The sequence below is a fragment of the Fukomys damarensis genome, unplaced genomic scaffold, assembly GCF_012274545.1.
Source record: "Fukomys damarensis isolate Sample0158 unplaced genomic scaffold, DMR_v1.0_HiC HiC_scaffold_20, whole genome shotgun sequence".
Classification (NCBI taxonomy): Eukaryota; Metazoa; Chordata; class Mammalia; order Rodentia; family Bathyergidae; genus Fukomys; species Fukomys damarensis.
Window position 1 is genome coordinate 2921147 of NW_022900932.1, and position 19648 is coordinate 2940794.

Below are 19648 nucleotides of genomic sequence, written 5' to 3' on the forward strand. Positions count from 1 at the left end.
GTGTGGAAAAAAGGAACGGATGGACGCATGGACAGATGGACAGGATTTGCTGGGTACCTGGGGGAGGCGATGTGGGTGGGGCGGTGGTGGCAGCACTGTCCCCAGGCAGGCGGAGCGTGTGGGGCGAGGCTCCCGTGGGAGACCTGACAACAATGGTCACGGCGAGCGGGAAGAGGGCTGGGAGGGTGACGGGCAGCGGGCTCTGCTTCCTGGTGTGGGGTTTCCACCGGCTCACCCCAACCTGGGGCTGTGGGCAGGGGGTGCCACTCCCCGGCACAGGGAGGGCGTGTGGGAGGTGATTCTGCAGACCACCAACTCAGGCGCTGAGCAGGACACAGTCACCTCCGGGAGTGACTTCTGTCACTAGCTCAGGAGAGGCTGACATGCTGGCCCCACGCACAGGCCTCCAAACGGGCCGAGTGAGGGTCGCCAGAGTCGCACAGTGGCCCGCCCGGGTGCCCTGTCCCTCCACCTTGGGCCACCCCTCGCCCTCCACAGGCCCCAGGTGGCCTCCGCCTGTGTCCCTTCAACCGTTCTGCCCCTGGCACAGCTCCTGAGCCACTCAGAGAAGCCAGGACCCCCGCCTAGGCCAGGGCGCACCTGGCAGCAGCTGCAGGAAGCAGGAGCCGCCAGCGTCTCGGGTGTCACTGCCCAGCGGTCAAGGAAGCCTCACACCCGCGGCTGCTCACTCAGCCTGGGCAGCCCCAGAAGCTGCTGCGTCAGCAGGGTTAGGAAGGATGGGGGCGGGGGGCGGGCGTGAGGAGGGGAGCACACAGCCCATGGGACTTCGAGTCGCTGTCCCTTCGCCTCCTCCGGCCTCTTGGGCCGGGGCAAGGTCAACCTTTGGGTGTCCTCGTGGCGGTGCAGAACACATCCTGGGGCTCCCTTAGAGATCTCCCCGCTTAGAGGTGACCCAACCGAGACGGGCAGGGGCGGGGTGACAGGGCACTGCGGCAGCAGGGGCTGGAGACGCTCCCTGGGTGAGCCCTCGTGGGTGCAGCCCCTTAAGTTCCTTCCCTCTGGGCCTCAGCCTGGTCTTCTAAACGCTGAACGGATCGGACCTCCTCACCAGGCCCTGGTCAGCCCTCCCAGCACAGCCCCTGCCCCCCACAGCAGTCACGGGGGCTGGGCAGGCTCTGCACACAAGCGGACTCACTCCCCTCCTGTCAGTCTGTGGATGGCCAACGCGTGCCCGAGCTCCAAGGAGCAGGGAGCTCAGCCGGGGCAGGTGGCCGCCCGGTGGGAGCTACAGGCCGCACCCTGCCGGTGCCCACCGGGGCTGCTCCCGTCTTGCTGCTTCGCTCCTGCCTTCTCACGGCGGGCTGAGGCGGGCACTGCGGCAAGCCACAGGTTCCTTCGGCCTCCCTGGGTGGGGCACACGCGAGCCCTGGAAGCCTCTCCTCTGCGGGTCAGCCCTGACCTCACATGGGCCTTTTGCTACAGACAGGGAAACTGAGGCAGAGACAAGGCACACAGCAGAGACTTGAACCCTGGCAACTTGGCCCCGCGGGGACTCACGCCCACGCCCATGAACAGGGACAGCAGGGCACAGGCAGCCTGCGGCCAGGTGACATTGCTCAGGAGGGCTCTCAAGGCCCAGGAAAGCAGCTTAGGGAGATCAAAGCTGCAAAGAAAGGCGGAGTCTGGGGGCTGAGGCGGGGATGCCGGCAGGCAGCTTGGGGCTGGTGCTCCCCTCTGTCTGGGACATTAGAGCCCCTTAGAACACTGCTTCCCCACTGCAAACTGCCTGAGAGTGGCCCCGAGGCCCACACTGTAAGCCCCGGGAGAGGGGACATGGACCCCTTCCTCCCACGTACGCACACAGGTGGACAGGCCAGGGGCACCTGTGGCAGAGTCCCCTGCAGCCAGCCAGGGAGGCCGCAGGGTCCCCTCGCCACTCTTGCCCTCGGTCTCTTCAGAGGAGGAGGAACAGGACAGCAGAGCAGGAGGGAGGGACCTGGGCCCTGGCCCTAAGGTGCAGCCCTCACAGCTGGCCGGGGCAGGAGGTGCCCACCAGGTGACCGTGCCGCTTTGGTGGCCGGTGGGTGGGGCTGTTTGTTTCCGGGCGGCACAGGCCGGGGGTGGCTTTATGGTGCCATCTGGGAGACATGGCTCGGGCGGGCCAGGCTGGGGAAAGGGGCACTGGGTACAGTGAGGCGCTGCCCCCCAGCTGTTGCTTGGCCCCAGGGGGCAAGGGCCTTTGGCGAGCCCAGGTCCGGCAGTCTGACAGTGACCCCTGCAGCAGGAGACGGGTGAGGACACCGAGGCCCAGCAGACGGCGAGCTGCCCGGGCTCCCGGGATCCCAGCCCAGGCGCAGTGACAGCGGGGCCCATGTCCCTACCTCCTCTCGGCACTGCACTGCTGGCACTGGGGACCAAGGGCAGGCCTGGAACTCAGAGGACCCGACCCAGGCACCTGAAGCCTGTGGCAAGGCCTTCAGCCTTCCGAACTTTTCTGCTTGTGTGCACAGCCCACCCAGCCTCCGTGACCGTGCTGCGGGGTTACAAATGCCTCTGGGGTACAGGGGAGCAGCTCTGAGGATAAACATCAGCCTTGGGCCTGCATGTGGCAGTGTGGGAGGCTCAGCGGGTTGTCATGGAGTCTGTGATGAACCACTGTGCTCACTGCGCCGCAGGAGGGAGCCCCGACTTGAGGGCAGGACCCTGTCCCCGAGGGTGCGGCAAGTTCCCCTTCTGTGCCTCAGGGCACCAGCGGAGGCTCCTGGAGTCTGGACCTGTCTCCCTGAGAGGGCACCAGGCCTCGGTGGCTGTGCTAAATCCACGCAAACCTGGGTGGTGGGGCTGCTCCACCTCGCCCGCCCGCCCTGTCTATCTTCTCAGCACCTCTGCAGGGCACCCTGAAGTCATCCTGTCTTAGGGTGGGGGCGAGGCCCGTCTCTGGACCCCTCAGAACGGCAGCACAGAGTGAGCGGGACCAAGCCGGTCCACTGAGTCCACCACTCTGGGCCGTGCCACCCCTCAAATCAGCTTCCCAGAGAATCTGTCGCTGCCAGATGGGGTGGTCAGGCGAGGCCCCCCATACCGCTCCACGTGCCACTCTGCGCTCCGGGACATGGAGCACGGCAGGGACACATGGGGTCTGGGCGAGGGAAGAGGGCCCGCGGTGGAAGGAGGGGACAGCGAGAGCACAGCACGGGGCAGGCCCAGGGAAGACGGGCGGGCTGCCTCCATGAGGTGCGTCCACGCAGACAGAAGGGCAGGGAAACAGGCAGGCTGGACGGAGCTGCTGGAGGAGTCGGGCAGCTACTTCTCCAGGGTGAAGTTTGCAGGTCAGTCCAAGTTTTGCTGCTGAACGTAAGGGCGCCCCAACAACACAGCCCGGATTTTCCCCTGGCTTTCCTCGTGAAAAGAGCAAACGGGCCTCCCAACCGCCGTGATCGTGTGTGGCTCTCACCCGCGGAATGGGAAGGACAGCAGCATTTAGGGCTGGGAGGGCAAGTCCGGCTCCGGGCCTGGGCCCGACTGCGGGGCATGGGACCGCCCCAGAGAGCTCTGCAGGCTCTGCCCCGTGACTTCCTACTCCACGTACTGAGGAAGGCAGCGCTCCCCTCAGCAGGTTATGAGGAGAAAGCAGCTCGGTGCCCTGGCCTCCATCCCTGGCTCTGGCACAGACACGGTTCCTGTGCCACCTGGATGCAGACGTGTCGGCCCCGGACCCCACCCTCGGAAGCGGTAAACCACAGTGGCCGAACCAGTTCCCAGGCGCAGGTTCCTGGGCTGTCACTCACAAGGCAGGCTCGGCTGTGACCCTTCTCCAGGAGCTCCTGCCCCGTCAGGTGGCAGAGCCGGGCCGGGCAGTATCGGCCTCCAGGACCAGGCCAGGCCGGCATGGATCAAGCTAGTGTGCCCAGCTGAGCAGCCTCCGCCCTCCCAGCCTGTACAAAAGGAAACCGGTCCAGGCCCCTTCCAGGACGGCCCTGTCGTCCCAGCGTCCAGACTCCCCCGGGAAGTTGGCTGGGATGAGCGATGTGGTTGGGGAGACCCTGGCAGGCTGCCTCCCAAACGCACTTCCCCACCTCCATCCTGGGGACCCAGGTCACAGCCAGCAGGCCATGACCAATAAAGGTCCCACATACTGGGTAGTCACTGTTTTCCACAAACAATGCTGAACGTTCCTATGGCACCTCTATAGGACCCGATGAACCCCACAGCCACTAGAGCCTAGAGCAGACAGCCTGGATTCAGACCCACGCTCGGCTACCTGGGGGCCAAGAGCAGAGGCAACACTTGCCGGGAGCCCTGCCCATCTGTCCTTTCCAGATGCGCCCAGGGCCACGTGGCGCCCTCTGCTGGCACCAGGAGCACACTGCCCAGCTGAGATGGCCACCCGGGCAGCCCGGCCCTGCCGAGGACACCCACTGCTCAGCCACCATCCCGCCCTGGCTGGACGGCGGTTCCACTGCCCTGACTGGGGTAGGGAAGAGCTGGGGCAATTGGGGTCTCCAGCACCTCAACCTGGGCTTGGTGCAGTGAGCATGGCCCGACGGGGTCTCCGCTACGTTCCTTTCTGGGCCAGCCTGACTCCCTGGGAAGGTGGCAGCCTGCTCCTTCAGTCTCGCCCACCATAGGTGATAGAAATTCATCTAGCTAGTAGATTCCAGGGCTCAGGCTGAAACCTCAGGAGTGGCTGCCTCCCCTCACACTCTGGGAACTAATCCCTGCTTTTGCCCTTGCCCCCTGCAGCTCATTTTCAACCTGTCCTGGGAACCTATAAGGTGCGCTGCCGGTTTGTGGCTCCCGTGGCTCACGACCTTCCAGGGGTTTCCATCGCCCCCTCCCCAGGGCCTTTGCACTTGCTCCTCTCCTAGCCGGGAGTGTTCCTCCCCTGATCCTGACAGACCTCCCCGACGTCCTGTGTGAAGTACCAATCCTCGCTCCCTCCGCTCGCCTGTCCTTTGCTCTCCGCAGCACGACAACCTCCTGGCCTATCACCGCCATGTCTGAATGCTGCTCCACGAGGGCAGGGCTTCTCTCCTCAAACCCTGCTCTGTCTCTGGCAACAGAAAGCATGCAAATGATGGTCAATAACAAGTATGAACCGCGAAGGTTCCCAGGCAGTGGCGCCCAGGCTGGGGCCTCCCCGGCCCCGGCCTCCAGCACACCGCCCTCCCCTTCCCGCAGCGTCTCCCGTGCCTGTGTGCCCCTCAGAGGTGCCTCCGGGTGCTCCAAGCTCAGGTCCCTTACCCGTCTGCTCCAGGACCCACCCTCTCTCCACTCTCATGGGTCTTCTGAACCTTAATGGTGGCCGCCTCGGTGGCTGCAGATGAAGTGAGGTCACTCACTCACACCAGTGGTGGTAACCACAGTGGACACTGACGTTTGCCGTGTCACAGACGTTCAGAGATCACAGCCTGGATGAGTCACAGCCGTACTGTGGCCGTCACTGCTCCAGATGGTGCCGGCTCTTCCAATGCAGCCGCCCCTCAGTGCGCTGTCCTCACTGACCAGGGCTCCCACTGACCCGCAAGACCCAAGTCAGAACCTACATATTAACATTCAAGTTGAGTCAGAACTGCCAACAGCAGCGTCTCAGAACTGAGGGCTACAGAGGACCCCTCACCGCTGCTGCTCCCTCCCATCTTCCAAAGTGGGGGCAGCCACCACTCTCTGAGCAGTGGCCAGGGCTGGGCCCTGGGAGTGTGGGGAAGCCGCTGGGTCACAGCAGGCGGCGAGGGAGGGGCCTTCTCAGGATCGGGCGGGGCGGCACCTGCTGTTCCACCAGGAGGGCTGGGCCCCGACCCCTGCAGCTGCCCCTTCCCACCCCCAGATCAGCTGAGTGCCCCCCGCCCTGTCACCTAGCCCCCGTGGGAATGGCTCAGGTCAGCGGCTACCACCAAACTTGCTCCCTTCACTCAGGGCCCAGTGAGTACTCGACAGGTTACAGCCCCAAAGACAAACAGATTTTGCCAAGCAAATAACTGTTCAGCAGGTGTCTGGGATGGTCTGGGAGTGGGTGGGCGCTGCCAAACCCCACAGGGGTGGGGTGGGACCTCTCCCGCCGAGAACAAACAGCTGCGGGGCCTGGAAGGAAGCAGACTGCAGATGCCCCGTCATGGGTCTAGGATGCCCGGGGCTCTCAGGGCATCTCCCAGCCCCTTCACCCTGGGCGGCACAGGTTGCTGTACTTCGACCAGGCCTTTGTGTGGCCAGGACCCCACCCCACCACTCCCACACTAGCCCACAGTTCTGAAAGGGAGGAGGGAGGCCCGATCCAGGGGTGCAGAGAGGAACCCACAGGTCCCAGCCTGCCTCAGCCACCGATCCTCCCCTCTGGCTTCGCCTACAACACACAGGGTGGTGATGCAGAGCTCTGAGCTCCGAAAACCGCTAAGATTTGGAGAGGCCGGCAGACCCGCCTGCTTCCTGCCCCCAGCGAGGTCGTCAGCCCTTTTGCCGACACACGAGGGTTTCTGGATTACTTTCCTCAGCTACCCAGGCCACCATAAACCAGGAGGGCTCACAGTTAACTGTCCAGACACCCTAGGAGCCACTGAAAGGCGCTCTCTTCTAAACCTCAGAGGCCGCGGTCCAGCCGGGAGAGGGCTCCCCAGGGCCAGTGTGCCTGCTTCCCCAGGAGGAAGGATGCCCAGGGTGCTCTGCTTTCTCCCATGTGCCCGTGTTGCTTGCTGGGTGAGCAACAGCAACGCAGCCACTCCTTCTATGTGCGGGGTGATCAACGGGCACAGCACCCCTGACTTAGGCACTGGGCCCTGGGAGGGAAACCAGATGCAACTGCAACCCCAGGACTCACTTCCCAAAATGTAATGGACGCATGGTCTGTCCTCCCACTGTGCACATCACAGAGCCACTGTGGGGCCCCAAAGGCCATGGCAGGTTTGACGGTGCAAGAAAAGACACGCGGCACGTTTTTGCATGTTAATTTAATCATACAAATACTCATTTACACGGTAAGGAAAACCTCATCTTCATCTCCTCCTAGGCACCATGAGGCCCCACCACAAGCACCCACCAGCTTGCTTGCCACACATACCGCTGTCCAGGTACAAAGGGCAGCAGTGCCGCGCCCACACCAACCACGGAACAAAGGGAAGGAGGGCGACACAGTGCCTGAGCCCTGGCAACCCTGCCTCGCTCTCCTGCTGGGGCTCAGACTGAATCTGGGGAGGGGCTCCCTCTCTCGCCCACTTCCCACCTTGCAGCCTCAGGCCACCAGCCTGCTCACCATGCGCCTTGGACAGGCGTCGGGCTACAGCCAGACCTCGCCAGGACAGAGCTGTTTCCTACAGGAAAACGTCCCAAATTCAACTGTCCCACAGCAAAAAGAAAAAAGGCATGCACACGTGCACACACACCCACACCCACACACACACCCCTCACTCCTCCATCTCCCAACCCGGCTTAGGACCTGTTACCTAAAGGTGGTGCCTGCCTCGCCCTCCTGGGTGCCAGACACGGGGTGGGGGTTTCTGCCCAGAGGCGGCCTGCTGCACGCGGGCATTCTTGGGAGCAGGGACTACTGGGGCTGAGAGGAGGCCCCCACCGCCCCACTAGACAGGGGAGGAGAGGGGCACCAGGCCCTGCTCGGACCACACGAGGGCAGGGAGAATGAGCGGTACCAACGCCCTCCTCCAGCCCTGGGGAGGCCACCGGTCCAAGCTTGCACCTGTCTGGCCCTCTGCACAAGCTCACCTCTCCACAGATGTGCCAGGAACGTCCCGGGGAAGGAAGCACAGTACCTGGGACCTGGGACTTGCCGGGTGAGGCTGCCTCTAAGCAAGAACGGGATTCCAGCAGGTCCAGACGGATGGGGCCAATGAAGCCCTCGCTGGGAGCATGGGTCAGGTCACCAGCGTGGGGCAGACAGGGAAAGCAGGGAAGGCGGGTGGGAAGCCACCCAGGGTTCTGCCGGGGCAGCTGGAGATGCAGTGCTTCAAGGCTAGCAAGGAGGAAGAGGGGGCGCGTATGCATTCCAGGTGGCAGTGTCCTGGGAGATTGGCACCAGCAGCAGCAGCAAAATGGGTCTAGGGCTTCGAGACAGAAAGCCACCCGAGACGTGTGGTGCAGCACCCAGAAAGGACTCCCCCGGTTCTGCTAGGGAATGGGGTACTGTGTGCATAGAAAGTAGGTGCTCAGGCGAAGTCCAGTCCAGCCCCAGCCGTAGGCCCCTCTCTGTGGCAGGCTCCACTCCTACGAGGCTTCTGGAGCGAACCAAAGCTTATTCCCCTTTGTTTTTTGGGAAGTGGAGAAGTGAAGGGGGAATCCATACAAGCTTCTCGCCTACAATCAAACATTTAAAAACAACAGTCTCAGAGGAGATGAGGAGGAACACACCACACGTTTTCTGGAACTCAGACACCCACACAGAGACAGACAGGCAGGCAGACCCTCACCCACACCCAGGCTACAGGACCCTCGCAGCCACTCATCCCCTGGACGCCCTGCTTTTCTCACCACCCACCCCTAGCATGGATGGGGGCGTGGTCACAGGCAAGGGACCCTGCGACCGCACCTTAGAGCCACACCCTGGCTCTCCAACCCACTGAGACACTCGGGGAAGAAGGGGCTGAGGAGAAAAGAGGGACTTTGCATATTCTTGTATCTTTGGCAGACAGCTGTTCTAGCCTGGTTCAAACTTCCCACAGAGACATCCACACCTCGACCTGCTTGGAATCCACAGGACAGCAGCGGGCTGCCTGCCTGAGAGCAGTGAGCCCCGGCTCCGATGAGGCTGCCCCTTGCCCACCTCCCCACCTAAGCCCAAGCGTCTGCGGGGGTGGGGTCTCTAAGACCAAGCACTGGCCCTGGCTCTTCCCCACGACAAATTCCTGGTTTGGGGCTGTGGTTCCGCATCTTAACAGCTCCACTCTCAGCCTCCACTTACAGGCTGTGGAAACACCACAAAGGACAACTGCAGGGAAAGGAGGGCAGGGCGTCGTGTGACAACAGAGAAGCACGGACACCTCCCTGGCCCGCTGCACACCGGCGGGTGAGCGCCAGCCACCTCCCTGCGCGGGTACGGGGCACACTCATCCACCCAGCGTGGGAGAACCACTCCGGGGCGGTGGGGAGCCGCGCAGAGAATGGAGAGCACAGTAAGCATGGCGGCCAGAAACATGCAAGGAAAGCGACCTCAACTGCTACAGGCGTGTGCAGAAGGACACCTCTCGTACTCAGAAACTCCCACGTCACCCGAGATCTGTCCTCAAGGCTTCTCTGGCGCCACACGGGGAAGTTTGGTCTTCAGAGAGGTTCCGATGCTAACAAGCCACAGGGTTGACAAATACAAAGTCAAAGGTGTAAATCAACAGAAGATTAAAGGGAAGAGAGGAGGAAGGGCGAACTCCTCGGCTGATGCCATGAGGAACAATCGGGGCCAGTCTTCTGCAGGCGTGTGAGCCGGCGGCGCTCCGGGGCCAATGGCCCCCGGAAGCCCCACATGCCGCGCCGACGGGCCCCTCTACAGAGTGTCCTGCCCTCATTAAAGAAAATCAAAGGGGAAGGTGGGGAAAAATTAACGTGCCCAAACTACAACCTCCGTAGGCAAAATAATTTTTGTTTACAAAGATGGCTTTTTTCCCCCTTCCCGAGTGACCCGATGACCTGTCAGACACTTAAAGGACACCACCCGAGGTGGCTGGGTGACGCTCGGCAGTCGGCACTCACTCATGCACACTGAGTCCACCCCAGCTAGTCTGTTCTGCTGCTTCCTCCTCTTCTGGGATGGGGTCAGAGCAGGGTCCGTGCGCCGTGGTCTGCAATCCAGAGGAACCCCTTGCCCTCCCCCCAAGTCGGGCCTTCTGTCTTTTGTTAATTTTTCTTCTTGCTGACACCCGTTTAAGACTGGCCGAAGGGGTAAGGCCCGTGGAGCCCCTGGAAGAGAGTGGAGACAGTCAGTGAGGCCAACACGGCAGTGCAGCTCGACAACCAATCCAAGAGCAGCCTGTTACTCCCAGGGAGAGAGGGACACCCAGGTCACAGACAAGGCCTACGCATGCCCTTGTCCCACAAAACCTTGGCAGACCGAGGGTCAGGACGTTTCCAAGGTGCTGAACTCGCCAAACCCCTCCCCAGACGGGTGGCCGGAGGGACTGCCCATCCTACTGTCCACTAGCTGGCGCCAGCCTTCCCCACCCCCACGGCCGTGCGTCCCTATGTCCTGCGTTGTGACAGTGCCTCACCCTCCCCACTCAAGAGCCTCCGCTTTTCTGCTGGTTAGGACATAAGGAAAACAGTGCGGCACAAACAGCGACTGTCTACCCCGCACCCCACACCCAGGCACGCTCTGGGATCTGTCCTTTGTCTTTCATTCTCACCTCTGCCCTGCAAGTCGGGAGAGCACTATCATACCCACTCGAGAGATGCCCATTTTCTGCACAACTGACACGTGTTCGAGGTTGGCTAAGAGGCAGAGGCAGGACTGAAAACCAAGCCAGATGAGCCAGAGTCCTTCTTTCGATCTTGCCATGTGCTAAGATTTCTTCCCCATTCCCAAAGGCACTTTGTTTTGTTTTGTTTTTTAGTACTGGGGATCAAAATTGGGACCTTGCGCTTACCAGGCAGGCAGTGGCTCACTAAGCTATATCCCCAGCCCCAACCACTGGCCCCCTGCTTTTTTGAGACAGGGACTCAATGTAGTCCAGGCTGGCCTTGAACTCGTGGTGATCCTCCTGCCTCAGTCTCCCGAGAGCTGATTTCAGGTGTGCGCCACCACGCCTGGCCCAAAGGCACTTAACCTATGCTACTTGGCTGGATGGAAAGGGCTTCACGGTCTTGTCCCTTTAGTAAGGAAGGAAGCACGAGATGTGCTGACACCAACACCTGTTGAATCCATAACTAAAGACAGGTATTTGTCAGACTATGGCCTGGAATACCTCATGCCCCCACCTGGATAACAGGAACAATCGTCCTTCCAAAGCCAGGTCTGTGAGCAGCTGCATAGGCTGGGGACACATCTAAGTGGACCATGCCACCCATCTGGTTGTAGCCTCTAGGCTCCAGGAGAGCCTGCAGGGCCCTGTAGGGGTGTTCGCGGCGGGCACAGGACCCAGCCCCCGTGGCAGCGGGCGTAGACATGGGAGGGGAGGCCAGGTTCTGCTTCCTGCCCAGCACCAGCTCACCAGGTGACCCTGGTCACTCCTCACGCCACCTCAGCTGCCCTCCGTAATTCCTGCCAGATTCAAGTTCTAGGAGCAGAGAGAGAATGCCTGGCTCAGGAGGCTGACAAAAAGTATTCTAAGAAAAGTGCTCCGGCCGAGGCCACAGCTTCCATGAACGGGAAAGAGAGACTGACGTTCCCACAGGTTCTTCAGTGGAGGGCACACACACGGGAAGTTTGTTTCTAGCCTCTAGTTGGTGGAATCGCTGAATAAAACACCCAAGAAGGCAGGTGGACAGGGAAGGCGGGCAGCCAGTGTGAAGGAGCACCAACTATTTGCTGGTGCTGCTGGGCACTTAGCGTGTTCTGAGACAGGTGGGCGGCCTCCTGACCCACCAAGGCCACAGCACCACTAAGTGGAGCAGGTGGTGCCACACGCCTCTCAGCTGCCAACTATCTCAGCAGCCACAACTCTGCTGGCTCGACCAAGTCTGGGCTGGCGTGGCAAAGGGCTCCCAGACTCCACCACGTGGGGCTTGGCAGGGAAGTCACGTACACCGGAGGCGGGCACGAGGCAGCACAGACAGCTGCTCGGACACGTTCATGCGCGCGACAGCAGCTGAGGTCCCTGAAAGACTCAGAGCCAGTCTCTACAGGAAACAAAGGTACGAAGAAAAGGAAAGTTGGAAAGCAAACAGCACTTGTTTCTATGAAAATGTTCACCTTTATTCTTTTCACTGCTTTCTAGTCCGAAGCGCTGCGCTACCCTCCTACAGGCTTATTAAAGCAGGCAGAGGCTTGTGACTCGTCTGCGGTCCTTACAGAAGCGAGTATGTGGCTATGCCAGAGCTGTTGTACTTTCCCATTAACAAATAAGTAAAGTGGCTTCACGCATTTGGCAGAGGGAGGAATAAAGATGTGTATTTTCAGATTTCCACTTGAGTGTCCCAGCCTTTGGATCATTCCATGTGGTGTTTACTAGCTTAGATTATGGTTACCACTGATTCTACTCAATAACTAAGGAGGGCATGTGCTTTTCATGAAGAAAAATGCTAATTCCCTCTTACCCGAAGAGTGGCATGTTGGAGTGGCTGGTGTTTAACTGGTACAAAAAGTAGCATGAGGAACAAGATCAACTCCTGGTGCCCCTCGATCCCAGGGCTGGAGGGAACCCAGGGCCTCACACGTGTGCTCTACCACTGGGCCACATCCCCGGCCCAGGAGAAGATCTGGTTCTCCCTCCCAATTAACTACCATCAGTTCAAAGGAGAGAGAGGGAGCAAACTATTTCAAAACCACTTTAAAATCTAGACGCCTGGTGCTCAGGTTGCAGGTGTCCCATGTGGTATCACAGTCACAGGCAACAAGATGCCAAGCGCAGAGAAAAAAGCTGGTGCAGATTCCAAGAACCACTCTTCAGGCACTCCAGGGCAGGAGGCCAAGTGGGAAGCACCTTTCCTAACAGTGGGCTGGCGGTGTTCAGGATGGAAGAGCCATCCACACTTTAGGTCCTGGTGGTCAACTCCAGCCAAAAAGTAGCTTTTGGCAATAGAAATAATGTTCACCCTCTTCTGGGGCTTAGAGACTCTTCAACTTTCATCTGCAGGGAAGCAGGTGCCAAGTATTAACCAACCTCACATCAGTGACTTATCTTCTGTAACAGTTGTGTCATTACTAATACGGAAAACAGATCAAAAGGTAGGTGCATCCGATGATTCCAGAGAACAGTGTATTCAACTCTGATCCACACGAAAATTAAGGCCAACAGCATGATTACAAAACCTAGAGAATTCAGTGCAGAAAGCTCCTCCTCTGTGAGGAATCTCATCCAATCTCATAGGGATTTGCCAAGACCAATTCATCCCTGCTAATGGTGGGCCTGAATACTCCGGATGAGAAAAGAACTGCTGGCTGGGCACGCTGGTCACCTCTGCAGTCCAAGCTATTCTGGAGGCTGAGGCAGGAGGACTGTGTGAGACCAGGAACTCAAGACAAGCCAAGAGAATAGAGCAAAACCCTACCTCTAAACAAAATAAACTTTTTTTTATCTGACTTCAAGTCTAATGGGCAGATCCCCCGGGTGCAATGGACTTGTACAGAGATGGGTTTTCAAAGGCTACACTGCTCGGAGCAGCGCTGTACCGTTTAGCTTTGCCCCACACAGCTGTGAGCTCAGGTCCTGAGCTCAGATTGGTCAGCGCCCTCAGTGCTGAGGGCTGAACCCAGGGACTCACACAGCCCAGGTAAGTATTTCACCTGAGGCACATCCTCAGCCCTTGACACTTCCATTGAAGGCTACTCACCAGCCTTCACCAGTAGACATCACAGTACTATCAGGAGAGCAGGTTACCCTGTCCCTGCTCATTTATTTGTGTCACAGAGTAGACTGAAACACTTATCAAAAGCTGGATGAAGGGACTGTGAAACAGGCTGCTTTGGTGAGCCAGATGCTTTCCAACCTTCCAGGAAAAGCTGGCTGAAATTCCTGATGACAAGAGGCTGCCTCCCCCAGAGCTTGTGGGTTGCTCTTTCTCTATGTGCATTCGTACTTACCTAGATAAACCACCGCAACACGGACGGAGATGTTCATGCACCTGTCTTTATTTCGCTTTTATTGTGATTTGATTTAAATAAATAAAAAGGTCCACACAGGTTAATAAAAAGATAGGAGTGTTTGCAGCATGCTCTCCTGGTGGACACTGATGACGGCATCAGATAACACCATGCTGCCCTCCTCCTCCTCACTTCCTGGGCCAATCCTGGTCTGTGCTCGCCTGCCCAGTGCTCCTTCTGTGTCACTTATGTTCACTGAATGCAAACACAGAAGAATGCAGGGTTTAGTGCTAAGTCCAGACCCGACTGCACTACAAACTCTGTGGTGTGGAGGCTGCTCACAGGCGTGGCCTGTCTGGAAGGGCCAGAGACTGACCAGGCCCTGATCAAACCTATTAATGTTTCTCACTAATTAGAAATGAAATTAAGGCAAGATCAGGAGTGTACCGGGCCAGGGATTTAGCTCAGTGGTTCTGCGGCCTGCCTTGCAAGAGCAAGGACCCGAGTTCGATCCCTGGTACAAAAAACAAAAAAAACAAAAACAAAAAATCTCAGAACATTCAAACCGGCCCTCCCTGGGGCCTGCTGGCTCCTCAGGGACACCTGCTGAGGCAGAGTGGGGCCACTTCAGCATGAGCAGACTTGCAGATGATTTAAACTGCTGTTCAACCACTTTCATATGACAGCCCCCCAAATTTAAAGATGTGCATGGCGTCGGATGACCAGCCATGGACAAGGAAAAAGCTTTTAGGCATAAAGGTTAATCAGGGGCAGGCTTTAGTTTACAGCCTTCAGACCGCCAAATTATTTAAAAGCTTAACTCAGTTATAAGTGTGCTGAGTATAGTCCCCTCCCCACTTCCTTCTTAATATGTGGTGCTGGGGATTAAACACAGGGCCTTGTACACAGGCAAAGGTTCTATCACTAAGCCACGTGTCCTCCCCGTGACTTTTTTTGTTATTATTATTATTATTATTTTTTGGGTCTTGCTAATAGTTCAGATGGGTATCAAACTCACAGCAATCCTCCTGCCTCAGCCTCCTAAAAGCTTACTTTTCCTTGAACCGCCATGCCAGGCCTCCTGAATATAATCTAAAAAGCCCTGTAACCTTTTCTCACACTTACCTCTGTAACCGTTTTGCTGCTCTTCACTAACCTTTGTAGTTAACCTCTGCGGAACTTCTCTGCCCACTCATCCTTCCACCAATCCATCTGATGCTGTCATCCATCATTCTGTCCTCCCTCCACCACCCACATACCCATCTCCCTCCTCCTTCCCTAGCCTGCATCCTCCCAACGACCCAGCTACTCAAGGTCAAAGTCAACGCTCACAGCCTTAAAAAAAAAAAAAATCACCCTGAAGGACCAAGCTCCAACATAAATAATGAAAACATTATTTCAAGTTCTATAAGGAGATGCAGGATCCTAGCTGAGACTTATTCCCCTCCGTTCAGCAACTTTAGAAAAGGTGCTATGCTGTGTGGACTTCCAGTCCCGAAGATCTAATACCAGCTGTGCTAGGGTCCAGGCGGGATGCTGGCACACAGAGCTCTTGGGGTCATCTCCTAGGGTAAGGAGATGCCTCAAGAGCAGGAAAGAGCTGGCGAGAGCCCCTCTAGGAAGGACACCTGAGGAGAGAAGCTCATCGAAGCGCCTGTAAGTCGCCCCCCACCCTTCCCTTACCAGGGTCATCGCATCTGTCACATTGCTCACAATGGCTGGCTGGCGGAAGAGAGTGTGTGGTCTCTCTTCTCCTAGGTTCCACCTTGCCAGTGAAACTTTCTTTACTTGGCTCTCAAAGGCCTTCCTTTAAAATCCACCCCACCCTTTAAGCATACTTCACTCACCACAGCCAGGCTGCCGGCCAGTATCCCATGAGTTCCATGAAAACGCCCGACCTGGGATTGCTGCTGAGCCGACCTGCACACAGTAATTCGCTCATTCAGCTCAAATTCACCATCCGGCAAGACGCCATGCCCGACTCCTCCAAATCTTAATGCTTTCTCCTTCCCCCAAATACAGATGAGCAGTTACAAGTCCACTGGAACTCAGTGTTCTCTATTTTCAATGGCTGTCATGCCTTCCCAAGGATTAGCGCAGTCTGAGCATCTTGGAGGCCTACTACTGTAGCTACCTCTCTGGAAGCAGTCTTGGTCCGATCGGATATGGGAGACTCAGCCAAGGACAAGTAACTGGAAACCTGAGCATCTATATGTGGAGACAAACTCTCACACTTGTGCATTACACTTAGCTGTTTGGACTTGTAATTTCACTAGTCTTGCTTTGAGAACTTTCCCCAGAAATTAAAATGCTACGATCCATGGTACCAAAACCAAAAACCAAAACCAAAATAGCAAAAAGGGCCAGGGGATTTAGCTCAGTGGTTCTGCTGCCTGCCTCCCAAGCACAAGGTCCTGAGTTTGGACCCTGGTACCAAAACCAAAAAAAGACATTAAAATGCTGAACTCAAGACTATACAGGGCAGCAGGGGGGTGGGGTGGGCAGGGAGTACTTCCGTGCCTCCCTGACAAGCTCAAGTTCCTGAGTTTGATCTTGAGTGACAAGAAAAGAAAAAAAAAAAGTACACAGGAATGAGTCCTTACAATCAAAATGAAGTATGCTGCCAATCCCATCAGCAATAAGAATGCCCAGCACCACAGACATCTAAAGCAATGTTCAGAACCCCAAAGCAAATAAAATAAAGGGACAGCTTTGAAGCTGTTCATATAGAAAAGGGAGAGTTCCTGGACACACTTTTAATTCTAGTCAGATAGCAATGATACAAACAACAAAAGACATTTTCTAAGGCCCACAGTGCTTGCTCAATTTATTTTTAAAATGCACACATGACCCATGCCCATGCAAACACCAACAAAGCTGGGAGGACTTTACCGGCTCCTGTGGGTTTTCAAAAAAGAGTCGTTGCAGTGTAATATGGAGCCTCCGGGCGAGCTCCCTCTGGTGCAGAATGTGCTAAACTGCCAGAGATCTGACGAAGGTCCCTGAGTGGCTCAGCACCGCTTCCTCCTTGGACAGAAATCCTCTACAGCCCTTGCAGACGAAGAAAGGTCTCTACAACCTGACAGTAAGTGTATAAAATACCTTGGGGCACAGCCACCAGCAAACCTCATCATGGCGCCATCTAGAACATGAGACTCCTCATGGGTCCCTGGGCTCCAGCCCACGGCCCACCCTCGATGTGCTGTGGGAATGTGAGCATCGCTGTAAGCGTCTAATGAGAATAAATGCGGTAGGCCAGGGCGCAGATGAGGGTTCGAGTACATGCACAGCGCGCATGAGGCCGTGGGTTCAATCCCCAGCACCAAAAAGCAAAGGAAAAATGGGCTCAGCAAAAATGTTTTGACCAGTCTGAGGTGGTTTCCTGTTAGGTTAGTCCTGAGACTTCTCTATCCACTCCACCCCAGGGATACCTGGCAATGTCTGGAGACATGTTAGATCACGGGTGGTGGTGGTACTGCTGGCATCTAATCTAATGGGCAAAGGCCAAGGGTCTCCTAAACATCATATAATGCATCACACACACACATGCCCCATGCAGTCAGCTAAGAGATCCTGCTCTACACATCCCATTTAGGGATCCGTAGCGTTAGACACCGTCTATGCGGATATGACCACGACTGTATCTCCACCTCTGCCCAGACTTCGCTCCTAAACCTTGTCCTGCCTGAATGTGCAAAAGCCCTGATTGCTCTCCGCTCCTGTCACAGCCTTTCTCTTCCCACTGATGGCAACTCCACTCTTCGAACTGCTCAGGCCAAAAGGCCCGGTGTCATCCTTCTCCCTCTCACAGCCCCTACCCTCTTGCTCAAGCTACAAAATGGCTCCAGATGTGGATCACTTGCACTACCACCACCGGCCTAGCCCAAGTCCCGTGCACTCTTTGCCCGGATGGACGACTGCAGTAACTGCCCGGCCCCTGGCCACACTGCAGCCCAGAGACCTTTCACAGCATCGGGTCCGACCACAGTACTCCTCCACTCAACATCCGTGACCTGGTTTCTGCCCTTTGCCTTCATCTTTTACTCCCTCTCTTGCTCTGCTCATCCTTATATTCCTTGAACACACTGCACTGGACCAATTTCCACCTCAGGGCTTAAACAGTGTGTCCCACCTCTGCTTAATGTGTTTATTCTCCAAACAGCCTTTGCAGAAAGAACACCCAATTGTTAAAGGGAAAGTCAGCCAAGCCTCTGAGCGTGTCCTGACCCTGAATACTCAGTTATGTTCAAGGGAAAAAGGGGAATTCACTCTAGAAGGAAAACACCAGAGACTGTATCTTTTGGTCACACGGAGTATAGACAAGTGCTTTGTGACTTCAAAGAGCTACAAGTATTGCTGCTGCACGAATAAGTTAATGAAAACTTCAACACCAACAAAATTTACACCCAAGTGACTATGAAAGTTCCCAGGGAACCTTTTCCCTTCCTGCAAGGGAGAGATGGTGAGGAGATCGGGCCCACTTGTGGGGCCGCCACATACTACCTCGGTCAGTAACTGCCTTGACCTCACCAGAGATGTGCGATCCTGTACAGAATGCCCATTATGAGCTCGGCTGATGTGTGCTTTCACACTGCAACTGGGAAGCAAAGGAGCGAGGTTCAGAGACAGAGCAGGCTCAGGAGCCAAGAGAGCTGCTTTCCAGCTCTGTGCCTGTGGGCTCAGGCGCAGGATCCCAAGGGAAGGGTAGCAACAGCTCTACATCGTGGTGCTGCTGGGGTCACAGAAAGGAGCAACTCATGTCAAGATCCGAGCCTGCCGCCTCTGGGGAACAAACACTGTGGACTGTCCTAAGTTCTGTAAGACTGCTCAGCGCCTTAATCATATATGGCCATAATTTTAACAACTGAAAAGTATTCAGCATAGGGGCCTGGTAGGCACAAAGTGCGCAGTAAATGGCAGTTTCACATCTTGGGCCATTGCACTTAATTTTTTTTGGTACTGGGGTCGAACTTGGTACCTTGCCCTTGTGAGGCAGACAGCGGTACCACTGAGCTAAACCCCTGGCCCTGGCCATTGCACTTTTGCTGGCAAGAAATAGTATTTTTCCTTTTTTTGGTACCGGGGATTGAACTCTGGACCTTGCACTTGAAAAGCAGGCGGTGGAACCACTGAGCTAAATCCCCGGCTAGAAACAGTATTTTTTGCTACCTGTTCCTTGCTGAAGGTGAACACAGGCTAGATAAAATATCAACTGACATAACATTTCCATCTTCTCACAGGACCACCTTTAAACCTGTCAGGAAAGGATCTACCTGTGAGAACGCAGACTCTGAGGTTTCACGGCAGAGGAAAGACTACAATGATGCCTGCTAGCATCTCACACAACCATAAGCCCAGCTAAGGAAACAACCACCTGCCTTCTAGTAACTCAGTGCCCTAGGAACTAGGCAAATGTTAGACCTAATTCAACCAAGTCACCCCAGGAACCAGCTTAAACTTACTGGCTACTTCAGCCACAAGCTTTCCTATCTTCAGGCCCAGAAAGTGAAAGATCTGCCTTTTCCAACCTCTTCCGCTACCCCTAGAACTATGTGTAATCTCATGCCCGGATGGAGAGAAAATAACTTATGCATGCCCAAGTCGACAGGCAGCATCGGTAAACGGTGACGCCTGACATGCCAGAGGCAGACGACTCCTGCTGTCGCTCCACTGCGCTGGGGAGGAGCACACGGGTGAGGGCGGGCAGGGCAGATGGCGCTCAGCAGTGGCTGAGGCGGAGGAGCTGGAGCAGGGGGACACCTTCCCTCCCTGCATAGATATTAACATATTTCTCCTTCTGAACCAGTGCTTGGCAGAAGTAATAACAGTGGCTCAGATTGTAATCCAGTTTTTCTGTTTTGTTTTGTTTTTGGTACCCGGGATTGAACTTGGGTCTTTGCGACTGCGAGGCAGGCAGCAGAACCACTAAGTTGAATCCCTGGCCCAATTGTAATCCAGCTTAAACTAGAAGTATATGGTATATATCAGCCCCAAACATTTTTTTTTTTTTTTTTTTGT

General features: G+C 56.5%; 1 protein-coding gene across 7 annotated transcripts in view; it reads right to left on the reverse strand.

Moving 5' to 3' along the window:
* Positions 1-6900: 6900 nt before the first annotated feature.
* The window catches only part of Ilrun (inflammation and lipid regulator with UBA-like and NBR1-like domains), a 44488-nt gene continuing 31740 nt past the window's right edge, over positions 6901-19648 (reverse strand). For 2 of the 7 annotated variants that reach the window (XM_010605316.3, XM_010605315.3), the window contains exons 5-6: positions 15478-15550; positions 6901-9852 (exon numbers count right to left, since the gene is read on the reverse strand). In XM_010605316.3, coding sequence (XP_010603618.1) covers positions 9539-9852; positions 15478-15550 — 387 coding nt within the window. In that variant the 3' untranslated portion in view covers positions 6901-9538. Of the gene's footprint in view, positions 9853-13630; positions 13886-15477; positions 15551-19648 lie in introns of those variants that run through there. The other 5 variants (XM_010605319.3, XM_010605317.2, XR_776627.3 and 2 more) reach the window with 4 other exon arrangements.